This window comes from Budorcas taxicolor, chromosome 4, assembly GCF_023091745.1.
Source record: "Budorcas taxicolor isolate Tak-1 chromosome 4, Takin1.1, whole genome shotgun sequence".
NCBI classification, from domain to species: Eukaryota; Metazoa; Chordata; class Mammalia; order Artiodactyla; family Bovidae; genus Budorcas; species Budorcas taxicolor.
This window is the reverse complement of record NC_068913.1, coordinates 119,975,421-119,992,734: the sequence shown is the minus strand read 5'-3', so window position 1 is coordinate 119,992,734 and position 17,314 is coordinate 119,975,421. Positions and strand designations below refer to the sequence as shown.

Here is a 17,314-nt window from a genome sequence, read left to right as displayed (position 1 = left end):
AGTATTTCTGGAAACGCAGCCTTAGTGGCTTCACTCCCTTGCTGAGGCTTTCGACGGCTTTCCCTGGTTGAGCAGATACGTGCCCACTTCTCACAAGCAGGCTGCAGGCGCCAGTCCTGTCCCACCGTCTGTCCCAGGTCCTGGGGCCCCACACGGCCCGGCCCCATGTCCCGACCCTCCGCTGCTGCGCGCGCATCCCTGGGCTCTGGCTGGAAGGGCCGGGGCCGAGGTCACCTCCTCCGGCAAGCTCGCCATGCCTGGCCCGCGGGGGCTGGCTGGCTGGCTGCCGGCCGCGTGACAGCAGGCACAGCCTTGAGCCCAGAGCTCTGGTGACTGACGCCCTGGCCACCCAGGCCCAGGCCCAGGCGCAGGCGCAGGCTGTCCCTCTGGCTCCTGCTGACCCACCTCGCAGGGAAGTAAAGCAACACACACGGGCCACTGCTTTACAGTGAGGACTAGGCCATGTGTTTAAAAATGAGCTTAGGGCTTCCTTGGTGGTCCAGTGGTAAAGAATCCGCCTGCCCGTGCAGGAGACCCGGGTTCGAGCCCTGACCTGGGAAGATCTCATGTGCCTTGGAGCAACGGGGCCCCGGAGCTGAACCTGCAGAGGCCCGGGCACCCGCGTTCAGTGACAGGAGACGCCACCCAAACGAGCGCCTGCACCCCAAAACCAGAGAGCAGCCGCAACCAGAGAGACGTCCCTGCAGCTACGAGGACCCCGCGTAGCCACCACTACAGGTAATAAAACAGAGGGGCCGATGGTGATCCAAATCAGCTTAATTATCTTCATGAAAAGACATCAGAATATTTCACGTCTCGAAAGAATGAGTTGTGCAGCATGCGTGTTTTAGAAGAATTCTTTATTTTGAAATAATTTAAAACCTGAGGAAAAGTTATAAAAATCTGCATAAAGCTCACCCGGACTCAGCAAGGCGGACATCTTGCCTCGCCTGCGCTCTGCCCGGGTGCAGCAAGGGTAGGCGGGCGCTGTGCTTCAGGGGCGACCTGAGCATGCCGCCGCGGGCGGTCTGTCTTGAGTTCCCGCCTGAGAACCCGCTCAGCAGGCGCGCCCGGCCAGCCCAGGCTCCGTCTGCCCACGCGGGGGCTTCAGAGTTGTGCGGAGTTAGTGACACTCCGGGGAGCTGGCCCACCCCCCCTGGGAACCTGAGGTGAGGAGCCAGGGGCACCCCCACACCGCGAGGCCCGGGTCAGCTGCCACCTTTCCCAGGACAGTGGCCTCCCGGACACTTCACGTGTCAACACAGCATCAGGCACGTTTGACGGACGACTTCTGAGTTTTTAACCAATATACAAAAAAATACAACCACCACCAATCTCTCTCAGACTGCAGCCTCGAGCTCATCCTGTCTCCGGAAAAAAAGACACTGCACACCCACCCCCTCACTGCCCAGCGCCTGCCCCACCTGGCCCCCTCCCTAAGATATAAATACAGTTATCTGAAAATCGTTTAAAATACAAATACAATATAACCCTGGAGCAAAATACACTACCTTACAATACAGCTCCCCCGCCTTCCATAAGCCACACAAGGAGACGCCCTGCAGAGAGGGCCCCCGTCCCCCCCACATCCTGAGGGACCCCCGCCCCCCGCCCACTACATCCTGAGGGACCCCCGCCCCCCGCCCACTACATCCTGAGGGACCCCCGCCCCTGCAGGGCCTGGGTGCACAGCTCGGCCCGCTCCCGCAGGGCGCCGGCCTCTGGGGCGCCCCTCAGCAGGAAGTGGCTGATGAAGAGCTTCAGGCCCTCACGCAGCAGGCCCAGCGCTGGCTTGTCCGACACCCTTGGGAGGAAGGGACACGCGTCAGTGACCAGCAGCCCTCGCACTCCGCGTGCCCAGCTCCCACTGAAGCAGAGGCCTCAGCGCAGAGCGTGCCCTACTGGCCGCACATCACCTTCAGTTTGCTCCCATCCCCCAAATTAACGCACAAGACAGCATTCAAATTAAAACCGAAAAGCCGCACCTAAATACAACATAAAGCACAGCAAACTTGCTTTTCTAAGATAACGTGAGTGAAAATGCTTTCTCTTTTCTCTTCCATATGTTTTATCAAAAACACTGGGAACAAACCTTGCAAAAATCAAACCAAGGTCTTCAACTTCTGTTTCCATTAGCAGTATATGTAACACTTTTCGTAAGAAGTGGACTCTGGGTTTGTCCAGTTCACTGAATTCCACAACCTAACAGTCAGGACGAAAAATAATAGTTACACAGGCTTAGCCAACTTTTCAAGGATTTCTAGGCACAGTCTGAGGGAACGACTCCCCCTCCCCGCCCCCTTAACTAAGGTTATCTCCAGTCTCACCAGGCGACCAGCTGAGGCCCTGCGCCCTCATCCCTGTTGCAGGGTGTGAGCCCGCCGGTGAGGGGACTCAGCAGAGCTCAGTCAAATTCAGGGCGGAGGGGCGCCGAGCAAAGCAGGACTCCCCAGAACTGAGAGGTGCGATCATCTCCACGCCTCAGAGACACTACCCCCTAAGACCACACATACACAGAATCTAGGTCCAGGAGGGACAAGTTTGTGTCTATAAAAATCACAGTACACTTATACAGTGGAACACTTTCCAACACTAACAAAACTGGAGAACAGAAGTGCAGAGATCGGCGTGGATCCATTTCAGGCTTATGCTGAGTTAAAGTAAAGGACGGCCGCAGCCTGGTGACCCTGTGCCACCGACAGTACGGGGGGACCAACGTGCAGACAGAGGCCCAGTCAGACCCCGGTGAAGGAAGGAGGGGCCAGCCTGGCGCAGGGGCATCTCCAGGACCTACTGCAGCCGAGGGACACGCCGTGCGCCGACCCTTCTGAGCTCAAACTCCAGTAAACAGGAGGCGAGATCCCCCCAGCAACGAGAAAGCCAGAGAAGTCTGTGCCGTAGGCGTGCCCCGTGCCGGGGTGTGGGGCGAGGCGGTGGGCCCTCACCCTTGGTGTGGCATCTGACGCCCAAGCCCCCACCCCAAAAGCACAGGAGGCTAACTCGACAGGCGTGTGAGCAGCCCCTGCGCTTGTGCCCCTGGCACCAATGGAGAGCAGCCGGCAGCTGTCAGGGTGCCCTAAGCTACCGGCAACTTGACGCTGCCTGCTCGGCTGCCCGGACCATGAGGATGTTTCCCAGGCGAGTCAGGATCCAAGGACACGTGTGTTCCTAAGGCAACGAACACACTGGCCCTGGGCCCCGAGCTCACCACTGGACTGCACGTCCACTTACATGAGGACTTCTCCCCCTAAAATGCCCTGCAGGACCACACGCGCCCAAGCGGGGAGGCTTCTGACACGTGGAACCAGAACGCGGAGGTGACTGTGAAGTCAGACGAGGACTGTGGCTGCACGTGGAGCCTGTGCCCCTGACCCCACGCGGCTCAAAGCTCAGCTGTATGCTTTCAAATTCAGTGCCCTGAATTTTTCCATACACTTCACACACCTTTAAGAGGGAAAGTGGCAGTGACTTCGTCTTCAGCAAGTGGGCCACCAGATGAACCAAATTAGCAAAATTCGTGGCTGGCAAATTTTCTAGGTCCCGAAATTTGTCCCATATGCTGAACTGGAATGTCATCTAACAGAACAATAAGGAGGAGGAAAAAAGTTAAAACTTCACAAATTATTAGAATAATCACTACAAACATAATCCAAAGGTATGGCACTTAAATCACTTAGATGTAATATCCTTAAGCTGAAGACTTCTTAGAAACAACTACACTGGCTTCATTACACAGTAGTTTGAAACTGCTTCACAGTCATCTCTTTCTTTTGGGATGCTGTCCCTCAAATAAGAGAAACACTGGACCGCAGAGGCCTCGCCGGTCCACCTGGTCACGGCACCCTCATTTGTGACACGGGCTAGGGGCACCATGTGGACCCGGGGAGCCCACCCGCCGCGCTGGGCTTCGGGCCCACAGACAGAGATGGCAGGCGGCCTCCCAGCCCCGTCACCTGGAACCTCCGCTCGTAGGCACAGAACTTGCCGGCCAGGAAAGCGTAGAAAGGGTTGTAGGTCTTCTCCTGCAGACAGCAGTCCACCAGGACGTGAACGATCTCTCTCTCCTGCTGATCCTTAAGCCCCAGCCTGGAGGGCAGAAGCAGCGAGCTCTGAACCTTCAACCTGCCCAATGTCGGCAGCCTTACGCAGACAGCTCTACCAGAGGCACTCCCTGTCCAGCCGTCTGTCTGGTGAGGTGAGCCGAGCGGAGAAGGTGGGGGGCAGGACTGGACCCCCAGCCCCGGGAACAGGGAACCCCGGGCCTACACGGGCCTGGGCTGGGGCCGAGCCACAGGAACAGCACGATAGCTGCAGGCCGGCAGTGCGTCCCTGCCGTCGCCCCTGCTGCATCCCGTGTGGGCGGGTCTGGCCACAGTGAGACCCACCCCTCCAGTGCAGGGTGGAGCCTGCACAGTCCTGCAACACCTACCCTCTATTTCTTTCTGATTCTGAAGCAAATAAAGGAAAATTAATTCATACTAGACTTTTTAGATGTACTTTGTCAAAGTACACAGATGCTTTTAAATCGCATTACGACTCAGTACAGAGACCACACGGGAGGTTTAATTTAGACACAGTCAGAAAGAAACTTTAACAGGAAGAGTTAAGCGACTCACGACAAGTGGCGGCCACTGAGAACCATCAGGTGGCCACCGGGTCCTTCCAATCAACAGAGCACAAGCTGTCTGCATCCGGAGCGACCAGCGGTCAGTCAGCAGGAGGGACGCTGTTGGGAGGGGGTACCCCAGCCCCTGACTCAAGAGGCCAAGTAGGAGGCGCACACAGGACTTACTTCAGGAGCTTCTCGAACGCATCCAGAAAGTCTTCGCTCGTCATTACCGTGCAGAATATGTTTCTCCTGACGTCGGTGTTCATTCTCTGCTTGCGGGCAAGCTCCAGGATTTTTGAGCTAACCTGCAAAGAGGGACGACAGGGCGTAGGTCGTACACACACGTCACTAAATTTCTCCTTTGGTTCAGTACAGTTACGAAGTTTCTAAAAACTTCTGTGTGTAACCCTGCAGCCTGACCTCGGGGATAACCGTAAGCCACACGTGTAAGCGCTCAGTCTTCATTTCTGAGCACCACCCCTGCTACAGCAGGAGACAGAGCAGGCCCCGGAGGAACCCGCCGGGTGTGGGCGGTCTGCCCGAGGGCGAGGCGCAGGGCGGCCGGGCGTCTGGCGGTCGCGCGTCCCCTCACTGCTCTCTGCACCTAAGTCTCTTAGCTGATGTTCCGATACTTTCAGAGGAAGTAGCAGAAATGCAATTACACGAGATCACAAAACCACAGCAACTTCTGTAATATCATCAGATGACCCCAGGGACAGCCGCGTGCGGACTCGGTCCCCCACGCACCGTCCCTGTGAGCGGCTTCTTCGGACCGCCGTCCACCATCGGGGCGCCGCTCCAGGCGGACCCCACGATCCACCAGCGCCCGGCGCGCTCGGCGTTCAGGACGCTGTCCCAGGACACTCGGAGCTCGGGGTCTGTTCCCGCGCCGGCGCCACGCACCTGTGAAAGAGCAGCCGGCGGCCGGCGCAGCGGCTCAGCACGCGAGCACCACCCGGGATGCCCTCGCCCGGGGAACGCTGAGCCGAGTCTCCGACAACCGGGACACTTAACCCCTGGGAGGGACGCCAGCGTCAGAGGAGACCTCCGTGTGTGAGCTTCCTGGGCCCACCCCCAGACGTGCTGTGGGAGGGCAGCAGTCCCACGGGGCCTGGGGAGAGCCCACGGCCGGCAGCAAGGACACCGCCAATGGGCCTGTGACCCGTGGGACACAGCAACGGGACCGAGGCCCGGGGCTGAGGGAGCTGCCAAAGGGGCCCATGGCGAGAAGTCCCAGGGAATTTCAACAGACGAGCCCTCACCCCCAGGCTGACCTCACTGGTCTGGGTGGGACCCCGGGCAGAGGACACGCCTGTCAAGTCTCCATGTCGTTGAGGGCTCAGCAAAGGGGTGTCCACAGCTCACAAGGGGGGGGGTTTCACCACAGAAACCTGCAGATTCCCCCATCTGGGGACCCTGGCGACTGGACGGGCACCTGACCTATGGCTTCTGTCTGCTGGGGGAGTCTCACGGGATAGTGCAGCCAGGGAGCATAGGCGCTGGGAGGAGGGCTCCCCAGGGAGGAGGAGGGCTCCCCAGGGAGGAAGGGGGCTCCCAGGGAGGAGTGCTCCCAGGGAGGAGGGGGGTACTCTCCAGGGAGGAGGGGCGGGCTCCCCAGGGAGGAGGGGGGGTCCCCAGGGAGGAGGGGGGGCCCCCAGGGAGGAGGAGGGGCGGGCTCACCAGGCCTCTCTGCAGCTTCCGCAGCCTCTCCACGGGCTCAGGGTCGTAGCCTGGAATCTTCCGCACATCGTTGTTCTTCAGGGCCAGCAGCGTCTCCAGCATGAAGCGGACCTGAGACACGGGCAGGAGGAGCCACCCTCTCAGACGGGGGGAACTGGCGGCCCTTCAGCTCGGGAAGGGAGGGGCCGCCCTCCTGCGCTCAGTCACCGCCGCCCTTGTGCAGCACTGCCAGGCGGCCTCAGGTGCCCCCTTCCCACCCTGACTTCTTCCCATTCCTGGCCCTTCTCCTTCTTTAACTCTCAGACTGGAAAGAACACTGTACTGAGAGAGAAGCTCCAAGAACAGCAGTGAGAATTCCCACAGGCCCAGAGCAGAGTCCCCGAATCGTGAGCGCTGGGACACAACCCACACCACGGGCGCACTGAGCACTTGGGCCGCCGCCCACCTCCTCCAGCTTCGTGCCACCACGAGCTAAAGGCACTTGTCTGCTGACCTCTCTATGGTCAAAGCTAAAGGTCTGTCTAGTCAAAGCTATGGTTTTCCCTGTGGTCATGTATGGATGTGAGAGTTGGACTGTGAAGAAAGCTGAGCACCGAAGAACTGATGCTTTTGAACTCTGGTGTTGGAGAAGACTCTTGAGAGTCCCTTGGACTACAAGGAGATCCAACCAGTCCATCCTAAAGGAAATCAGTTCTGAATATTCACTGGAAGGACTGATGCTGAAGCTCAAGCTCTAATCCTTTGGCCACCTGATACGTAGAGCTGACCTTTACCCCTGCCTTTTTCCTGAGGATCCAACACAGGAGACGGGCGTTGGTCGGGAACCCCCGCTTGGCTCCCACCCGCCTCCACGGTCCCCAGGACCCTCAGAAGGCTCAGCCCCGCCTCCCTCCTCACAGTGAACTGGCTCTCATCTCAGGATTTCAAAACTGCGCCAGGCTTCCTTTCTGGTCTGTGTCTCGCCACCTGGAGACCCAAGCTGGGCACCTGGTGTGACCTCTGACCCCTGTCTCCCGCCCCCCTCCCCGAGTCTGAGGACTTCTAACTCCTAGACTCATGCCCACTGCAACTCTGCTAATCATCACCCCAACCCAAGGTGGCTTTTCTCTTTCCTTTTTTGCAGCCAAAGTGACCTGAGCGTGAAAACGTGTTTACCTACTCAGAACTCATCACGGGCCTCATGCCTCTGGGACAAGGTTCCAATTCCCTGGGAGGTTCACAAGGCCCCGAGGCCAGCCCCTGCCCGCTCCCCAGGGTGGCCGTCCCTGCCCCTCTAACGGGGCCCCTGCACCCTCAGCCCCCCACGGCTCCCCCAGGGAGGCCATCCCTGCCCCTCTAACGGGGCCCCTGCCCGCTCCCCCAGGGAGGCCGTCCCTGCCCCTCTAACGGGGCCCTTGCACCCTCAGCCCCCCATGGAGGCCGTCCCTGCTCCTCTAACAGGGATCCTGCCCGCACCCCAGGGAGGCCGTCCCAGCCCCTCTAATGGGGCCCCTGCACCCTCAGCCCCCGACGGCTCCCCCAGGGAGGCCATCCCTGCCCCTCTAACGGGGCCCCTGCATGCTCCCCAGGGAGGCTGTCCCTGGCCCTCTAACGGGGCCCCTGCCCGCACCCCAGGGAGGCCGTCCCTGCCCCTCTAACGGGGGCCCTGCCAGGCCCCCCCCAGGCCTCTCAGTCTGCAGGAGCCACCATCAGCCCCACTTTCTGGACAGGGAAACTCAGGCCTGCAGCACGCGGTCCCACGGCGGCCAAGTGCACTGACCTGAGCCTGTCACCACAGGCTTTCCCAGTAAGCCTCTTCTGAACAGCTGAACACTCTAAACCCGTGAGAGTAAAGGAGGAGGTTCATTCACAGACCAAAGAGAAAGCCGCAACGCCGATCAGGCAGGAGACACAGGGCTCATTGGGACGGAAGGGGCGCGCGTGCTGAGGCTGTGCTCAGGCAGTGAGGAAGCAGGTCAGGAGGGGTGCGTACCCTGGTCTGGTCCCGGAACCTGCCACCTGCTCCACTGGCTTTGGCCTGAGTCTCCGTGATCAGCTCCTTCAGGGACAGAGCATCGTCCTTCCTTAGTGAAAAGCCCACGGTCTTCAGCATTAACAGGATCAGCTCAATATCTTTTTCCGAGAAACTTTCAACAAGTTTCCTCAAAACGTCAAAGATGAGGAGAGACTGCACCACGTGGAAATTGTACAGATGGGCGATGATGGTGAACAGGTTGTCACACTCCTTCCCGTCTTGCCCGCTCTTATACACGGTGTCAAACCTCCTCACCACCGCCTCCAGAAAGTGGGCGCCCACCTGGATGAAGAGCAGCAAACACATGACTGCAAGCGAGGCTCCAGTTAGCGGGTTCTTCTCAGGGGCCCTTCTTTCAGCTTAAACGCGTAGTAAGAGAATTCGTGCTTTAAAAATTAACATAAAAAACACACAGGTAGCAGGATATGAGACCTCACAGGGCAGAAAGTTTCAGAGCTCGAGCCTGAGGGCACAGAGCTTCCCAGAGGAGAGCCTGAACTTCACATGACCCACAGCAAGGTGCTCAGGCCTCCCTCCAAGGGAGGTGCCTTTTGTGGCCAGCAGCCACTCTAGTTCCTCGGAAAAATACAGTTGTGAAAACTGCTAATGCAGCCCCATCTCTAAAAACGTGCTATCCAACGCGGCTCAGTTCTCCGGCTCAGTCTGGGCCTGGAGGGCGGGGACCCGGGGTGGGGGGTGGTGCAGGTTAGTGGCGATGCCCCAGCTGAGACTCAGGAACAAGGATCACTGCAGCCGGGCTGGACCCGGGCAGGCAGAGCGGACATGAGCGTCAGGGACAGAGCCAGAGCGGGTGGCCAGTCACGGAGGGGAAGGGTCAACCATCTAGGTCACGGGGCTGACGGAGCTTTCAGCGGGGGCATTAACCCACAAGGAGGAGCGGGAAGGGTGGGCAGGGACTGCCGCTTTAAGACTGAGTAAGCCCGAGCCCCGGATGCCTGGGTGGGCGGCTGGAGAAGCAGGGCCTCGTTAGATCCCCGGTGAGGACGGACTGCGGTGTAAAACACACACAGCTTGCTGGCAAACCGCAAAATGAGGCAGCGCTGGGGGCCCTCAGTTAAAGGCAGCTGACGGGAGCAGGGAGCAAGGGCTCCGCAGAGGCAGCTCTGACGGGCCAGACGCGTCCTCTGGCCTCTAACGACCTGTGAAGTCTACCCTGTAAACACCCAAGTCAAGCCTCTTCACTGAAGACACCCCTGAAGAACACATACTTTCGGCAACGACTACTATGCTACATTCAACAGACCTTTAAAAACAAAAAGACACCAGAATTCTGCAGACGTCGAGAAAAAGCGTGCACCTGCAAAGCGGGGCTGAATAAAGCTCTGCCCGTCCCCTGCCTGGAGCCCCGAGGACTCACACAGGGCCAAGCTTTCCTGAATACAGATGTCATCTGGGGAAGGCGGCCTCATCCACTTCCCCCGCTTACTCCGCTACCTCACGATAAAGTCCTGTCATCAGAGCTACCTCGGCAGCCCTGGAAGCCACTACCCTGGGCGAGCGGATGCCAAGGTCAATATGAGGGTGAAGAGGAGGCGCCACGGTGTGCGGGTCCCCCGACCCGACACAGGAGGCACTCAGCCGGGACCGAAACCCCGGGGGCGGGGGGAGGGGGCCAGGCTCCGAGCAGCAGGCGCTTTAGACACGTCGTCCAAGGAATCCTGACAAAGGGTCCCTTCACAGACACGCGCAGGCCCGCGGCCCACCCAGGGACACCGACACTCCAAGGCCAGGCGCGGTCCCGTCTCCTCTCTTAGTGCCGTTTTCCCTCACACTCCGGTGGCCTCCCGCCCAACAAAAAGGGCCGTGCTCACAACACCAGAAACAGTCACCGTCACGGTGGGAACACAGAGAAGGCAAAGGCAAGGTGGACGGAATGGTCCAGAGGGAGAGAAACTAACAGCCGACAAGGACCAGTCAGAACCAGAAGCCGGGCAACATCACGTGGGTACGGAGCGCGGTCTGGACTGAGACCTCACCGGCTGGCCACTGAGACGAGAGGCGCCTGGACGGCCGCGGTGGCCCTACCTCGAGGCCGACCGTGCGGTGCAGGACGCTGACCAGGAGGACGTGCTCCATGAGCAGCCGGGCAGGCATGGCCGTGTCCGGGGCACAGGCGCTCAGCACGACGGCGGTCAGCGTGGCGTTCATGTCCTTCCGGCTGTGGCCCATGTACAGCTCCTCCAGCTGGCTGCTGATGGAGGCCAGGTTCGGCTCGCTCAGCCTGTACACAGGTGGAAAGACAAAGAGATAGGACTGCCATTCTGGGGAGTCATTTTAAGAAAAGGGATAAGTTACTGATATACCAGCAGGTCCTGTTCTGTGTAGGCAAGCCCCAATGCCAGCACATGTGTAGAGAACACACAATCCTCTGGGATCAGCAAGTAACCTAACCGCTCTCCTTCCAGCTGAGGTGCGGCCCCAGTGAAGCACACATGGGTCCCCGTCAGGACCAGAGAGGCCGTGGCGAGGACGCCTGCTGCCATGCTGACTCGGTGTCCCTGGCAGGCGAGGGGGCCGCCCTGAGCACATCTGCATGTGCTGCCGAGAAAGCCCAGCTCTCCCACCGTCAGCTGGCATAAGCCTCTGGATTCCCTGATGTGGAAAAGTGGCTGTACTGGGTGGGGATGGGAGGATGCAGACACACTGCTTCTGTGAGAAGAGTGCTTCGGCTAAAAAAAGCATCTCAGGCTCTGGCTAACTCCCAGAATCGCTCCTCCACTGTCCCAAGAAGACAGTCTCTTGAAGGGACAGCACGCACTGCCTCGAGGTTACCTGTTGACCAGACCTTTGACCTGTTTCTTGAGCCTTTCCAGCTCTTCCTTTTTCTGGGCGTCCTCTGTCTCCTCCACTCGCCTCACATGAGGTGGGACGTACTTTCCACCATTTTCACCAAGATTCTGCTTGAAAGGACAGAGATAAATTATTCTTAGATACTGGATCCCCAGGCAATGGGGCAGGCAGTCACCACTGCCCACTGCTGCTTAGAGAACACCAGCTGTCTCCTGAGTGCCCGCTCTTGCCCTGGACAAGCACGCCAACACTTAGGTAACTGTCAACACTCCATTTCATCACCTCCCTTTTCCCTCTGGAGCCCTACTGACCTGGCTGCACACCTCTGGTTTGTTCCCCCCAGGGCCCTACATCCTACCCTTCTGCCAGCCTCAATCGACAGCAGGCACGGCCACGCACAAACACCAAAATTACATGCACCACCGGCGTTGGAGAAAAAGTTTGGAAAAACTTCAAACTTGCTCAAAACTAGCATCTAAGTTTACATGATAAAATTAAAATCGACCTATTGCTCACTGGTTCCTAGATTTTCAACTTCCGGGGTCACAGATCATTATCATCAACCCTCCCCGACACCCGAGTGACAAAGCCGCTAGGAAACAAACATGTTTTGTAAAGCGAGATCCGTGCTTAGACAGAGAAAAGTGCATTCATGCACAAAGAAACTTAATCTTAAGACACCCACTAGTATGTCAGTTACACCTCCACGAGCTGTGACAGAGACTTGGGAACAGTCAGAAAGCCAGTGCTCAAGAGGAACTCATAGCACTTGGGGACTTGCTCAGAGTGCCAGGCACGAAGGCAGCAGGGACAGAAACGGGACAGATCAGACCCTTGAGGAGGGGGAGATTCCCAGAGGTGTTTGACATCAACAGATAAACGCATCAGTGAGAAAATGAGGAAAGGCCTCGCGCACACAAGTCCTAGTGAGAGCAGAGGCAGAACGCTGAACCGGGGAGGGGTGGAGAAGGAAGCAGCTCCAGAGGCGCATGTTGAGGTGCGGCCCTTTTAACAGATGAAGAAGGGCCGTCCCTCGAGCCGTCAGCTCTGCCATGGGTTCTGAACTCGGTCGTAAGTGCCAAGTGAGTGTTCAGAGGGCAGCTGTGTGCTTTAGAAGGGCTCACTCCGGGAGCAGCTTGCACAGGAGGACTAGGTGGGGGCAGGCAGAGGCGCCGCGGCTGCCCGGGGACACACCACAGGTCGAGCAGAGCAAGGGGGCAGGGAGTCAGGTTTGCAGCCTGAGGACAGCCGGGGGGACGGCCTCCAAGTCCCTGGGATAGAAAGGGCTCTGAAGATGCTTTCCTCCTCTCTGTTACCTGCTGTGTGCCCAGTCGTATCCGACTGTGTGACCCCACGGATGGTGTCCCGCCAGGCTCCGGTGTCCATGGGATTCCCCAGGCAAGAGTACTGACCCTACAGACCCACACCCAACCGCAACCCTCGTCCCTCTGAAGGAGATCCTGGAGGCCTGCGATCGTGTACAGGATACCTGACCGTCTGTACGTGCAGCCTCCGACCGTGCACAGGATACCTGACCGTCTGTACGCGCAGCCTCCGAGGGGTTTTCACTCCTCTCTCCATCTTCTGCAAAACGGACCCTCTTTCTGCCTCCTTCCTCCTTGGCTGTGCCCTGGGCTCCGCGCGCCTCCTCTTCGGCATCGTCCTGGTCCTCCTCCTCCTCCTCCTCCTCGCTGCACGCATCCTCGGCCGCCTGCCCGCTGCCCGGCTCCAGGTCCTGCTCCTCCCATCCGTCCTCAGCGTCAGTGTCCAGCTCACTTCCGGGGGGTGTGGGGCCCGCGCCCTCCTCCGCCTCGCTGCCGCTTTCATACAAGCCACTACTTTCCCCAGAGCCCAGGGCCCCCAGGACATAGTCGAGCCCGTCGCGGGCAAAGCTGAGCGGCACGGAGCTCCTGCCGTCGCCCTTCTTCCTGCGCTTGTTCAAGCCGAGGCGCCGCTCCAGCTTCCGGATCTCGCGGTCCTCCGCCTCGTTGGCCGCCAGGAGCGCCCGCTTCCGGGCGGCGGCGGCGGCGGCGGGGGCCCGGGTCCGGGCCGGGGCGGCCTCGGGCGGAGCCGGGGGGCGCCGCAGCCCCGCGGACAGCCGGCCCGCCCCCTCCCGCGCTGCCCCCGCCCGGGGGTCGCTGGCTTCCCCGCCCGGGCGGGGGTCCTGCGCGGGGCCTGCCGCCCTCTGGAGCCGGCGCGCCTTTCTCAGATGCCGCTTCTCCCTCCTCAGCTCCCGGCGGCTTTTCCTCCCGCCGGGGCGCGCGCGGCCCGCACCGCGGGGCCCCTCGCGGCCGCCGGGGGCCCCGCCCTCCGTGGTCCCCTGCACGAACTCCTCCACGGCTAGCTCCAGCCGCCTCAGGGGCCCCTCCCCACCGCCCCCCGGCCCGCTGCGCGGCCCGCGCCCGCCTCCGCGCTTCCCGCGGCCCGTGCGCCCCTGGAAGCCGCCCCGCGCCGGCACCGTAGCGCCGCTGGACGCCGCCATCTTTGGGGACGCACCAACGCGGGATTTCCGGCCGGGACGGGACTTCCGGGCGGGGAGCGGCGCGGGGCCCGCGGCGGGCCGAGGCGCCGCCCCCTGCTGGCGGGAGGCCGGCAGCGCAGGGAGCCGCGCGGTGCAGCGTTGTTCACAATCAGAAAACAGCCCTCGTGTCTGTCGATAGTAAACCAGATAAGTAAACCACGATATATTCACGTATCAGAGCATTATGCGAACATAAAAACCGAGAGGACTACCGTTGCAAAGAATAATCGAGATGCATGGTAAAAACAAAACATGGAAAACAAAAGAAAACTAAAGCAAAAAATAATTCAATTAAAATTCAAGAAGAGACAGAAATATTTGGTCTTGGATCTAAACGGGCGGGGTTATTAGCTGCTTTGTTTTTGGTTTGGATTTCCATTGGAGAAGGAAATGGCAATCCAAACCAAAAACAAAGCAGCTAAAATAACCCTGCCTGTTTAGAATGATGGGTCCCTCCAGGCTCTCCCACAGGCCCACAAGAGGGGCTCGTGAGCACAAATAACAGTATCACTTAAAAATGAAAACCTTAGGGATGATGGTAAAGAAGGCTCCGCGCTTTCTGGCGGGTGGATCCTTGGGGTGGCATCGGGGGAACCGCGCGCTGATCGCGGAAGCCGTGTCCCGCGCTCGCTGCTCTGGCCTCAGGCCTGCGGACCTCTAGGCTCCGGGTGAAGACGCCCCTGTCCTTCACTGGTGTTGCTCGGATTGCCAGGGTGATGTTCCCACGTCATGGTGCCATGGACAGCCGCCCGCCAGTGTGACTGGTGCCTCCAGAGTTAAAGTGTGCTGGCATTCAGGGACCTGACCTGCTGTGGAAATAGGGCCTTTGCAGATATGTGGGTGGGAGGAGGCCCTGCTGGCCTGGGCAGGCCCTGCGTCCAGGGACAAGGGTTCCTAAGAGAGGGACACTGGGGCCCCAGCTCCCACCTGGGAGACCCACCTGGACGTCTGAGGCAGGCAAGAGGACTCAGGGGGCCCGGCTCCCAGGACAGGCCATAGCAGAGGCTGGAGGAAGGTCCACCTGGACAGGCCCTCTCCTGCAGCCCAGGGAGCCCACCGCACACACACCTAGATTCCCAGCTTCCAGCCTCAGCACCGAGCCTGTGGATGTCTGCTTTAAGCGGGGTGGTTTGTACCCGGAAAGAAGCATGGCGCGGGGAAGGCTGGAGCTGGGGCCCCCAGGACTTAGGGCTGAATGGTGGTGGGAGGACACCCGCGGGAAAGTGCTAGCCAGCGCTGGGGTTCCCATCCTGACCTTGCTGCTGCATGACCTGCCAAGTGGGGCTCCGCGGCCCATCCCACAGGGCTGCCATAATATCAGTGAGTTTTGAAGTAACTCGTTCCGCATTGAAATGGATCCCGTGCCCCCGTCCACCCCCGCAACTCTGCGGAGCCCTCGTTGCTGGCCTGTCCCTCTGGGTCACCTGCGTGTGGCTGCGGAGGCCTCCCCAGTGAGGGCTTGTGTCCCGAGGGTTCACCCCGCCGGCAAAGGCTGGGCCGGGAGCGGAGACCTCCCAGACCAGTGTCCTCAATTCCTGGAGAGAAGAGAGGGGGAGGACTGCCTCCCAGCTGGCACCCCGGGCCTGGGGGTGAGGGGCAGCGGGAGGGGCCCAGGGGCAGGCCCCCCTCCCCAGGCTCTTCTGTCCTCCAGTAATTTCTCTGGTGCTGACTGGGGGAGGGCGCCAGCCAGCCTTGCGCCCACCCCTTTTAACAGGAACCAAAAAGACCCTGAAGCTGGGAAAGACTGAAGGCGGGAGAAGGAGATGACAGAGGATGAGGTGGTTGGATGGCATCACCGGCTCCATGGGCATGAGTCTGAGTAAGCTCCGGGAGCTGGTGAAAGAGGGAAGCCTGGCGTGCTGAGGTCCATGGAGTTGCAGAGAGTCGGACACGACTGAGCGACTGACCTGACCTGACCTGACCTGACTCCCATCACTCGCTCCCGCTGGGTGCTCTGGGAGGGGCTGGTACCTGGCCAGGCTTGGGGTCAGCGGCTCCCATGTCCTCCGCCTCTGCTCCGACTGGAGCCCGGCTTTTGCTCAGGAGTTTTCTTGCTGTGAAGTCACGACTTTGAAGACCTTGTCGGGGCTTAACGTAGGGGGGATCTTGGGGGTGTTTTTCAGCCGCAGGATCCTCGGGGAAGGCGGCCTTTGTGGCGCTTCTGTCTGCTCCCACCTGGGGGAGCCGCGCCTCTTAGAGCCTCAACAGGGCTGCAGGCCTGGGGGCGCTGGATGGCTCGTGCCTTTTCCCCTGGTTCTGGTGAGAGGGGCCGGCCGTGTGGATGAGGGGGCTTGGGCATCTGGCTGCAAACGTGAGAGAGCCCACGGATGACACAGGCAGATGCGTGGGCCACACAGGCCACAGCGTGCGGCAGGGCCGGGTGCTGGTGTGCGCGCATGCATGTGCGTGTGTGTGCGCGTGTGGCAGGGCCGGTGCTGGTGTGCGTGCGTGCGCGTGCATGTGTGCGCGCGTGCGTGCGTGTGCGCACGTGTGTGTGTGCGTGTGTGTGTGTGTGCGCGCGTGTGTGTGCATGTGTGTGTGCAGGTGCGGGCCAGAGGTGGGGCCGGAGGAGTGGGTGAGGCCTGGGGGGTGGCCTCGGCTTGATGCTGGGTGCAGTGGGGAGCCGCTGAAAACGTGGGCAGAGGCTGGGTGACCAGAACGGGGCTGCGTTTCGAAGCGACGGCCGGGCAGCTGGCAGGGCTGCCTGCGGCAACTCAGAATTGATGGGTGGACGGAGGCTGTTGCATCAGACGCTCGCTCCCCGGCCTGGAACAAACTGCTGGCTGCTGACAGCTCTTTAAAATAATAGCATGGATGATCTATTAAGAGTAAGATGATGCACAGCCGAAGTCTAACCTTCCACTCCGTGTCTTAGTCCGTGCGGACTCGTGCGACAGAGCGCCATGAACCGCGGCTGAGACTTCAGTCGTCCGCTCCCCGCGCCTCTGGGTCTGGAGTCAGAGGTCCAGGTGCCCTGGCCTGGCATCTGGCGGGGACTCGCTTCCCAGTTCACTGGTGGCCATCCTCAGGCGCTGTCCCCACCTCGGGGGAGGCTACGGGCCCGTCTGTGGACCCGGGTATAAGGACCCTAACCCCATCGTCAGCACCCCACCCCCACAACCTAATCACCTGCCAGAGACCCCACCTCCTAACACCTTCCCCCCAACACACACGCATTTGGGGGAACACAGCATTCAGTCCAGAACACTCAGCTTCCCAAACTTTTGTTTTAAAAAAAAATTTTTTTTTTAATATTTTTTTAAATATTGTTTTTTCAGGTACAAAAATAATTCCTGTTCACCATGAAACCCTGAAATACCATGGTTAGACGTGTAATGAAGAAAGGGGCGTCCGGGGATTTCGTGGCGGTCCGGTGACTGAGACTCTGAGCTCCCGGCGCGGGGGGCGGGCTAAATCTCTGGTCAGGGAACTAGAACCCGCAGACTGCAAGTAGGAGCTGGTGCAGACGACTAAGACCCGGTGTGGGCACAGACATAAACACTAGAAAAAGGGGGGCTGCCTCCAGCTCTTCCTCCCCGAAACCCGCTTCCTCCCAGAGTCAGTGCACGTGTTAACTGGCGGCACGCTCGCTCTTCACCAGCGGAACGTTGCCCATCTGCCCCTGAAGGCACAGCTCAGGGTTTCCCACCTCAGTGACCTCGTCTCCACAGCAGCGCTG

At 60.0% G+C, this 17,314-nt stretch overlaps 1 protein-coding gene across 1 annotated transcript; it reads right to left on the bottom strand.

Moving 5' to 3' along the window:
* Window positions 1-1,647: 1,647 nt before the first annotated feature.
* NOM1 (nucleolar protein with MIF4G domain 1) lies at window positions 1,648-13,596 on the bottom strand. The gene is made up of 12 exons (XM_052638655.1): window positions 12,646-13,596; window positions 11,097-11,224; window positions 10,716-10,722; window positions 10,350-10,577; window positions 8,262-8,585; window positions 6,290-6,400; window positions 5,357-5,512; window positions 4,793-4,914; window positions 3,954-4,086; window positions 3,445-3,576; window positions 2,093-2,202; window positions 1,648-1,804 (listed from the first exon to the last, which is right to left on the bottom strand). The coding sequence occupies exons 1-12, from the start codon at window positions 13,594-13,596 to the stop codon at window positions 1,648-1,650; spliced, it is 2,559 nt and encodes an 852-aa protein (XP_052494615.1).
* Window positions 13,597-17,314: the final 3,718 nt, after the last annotated feature.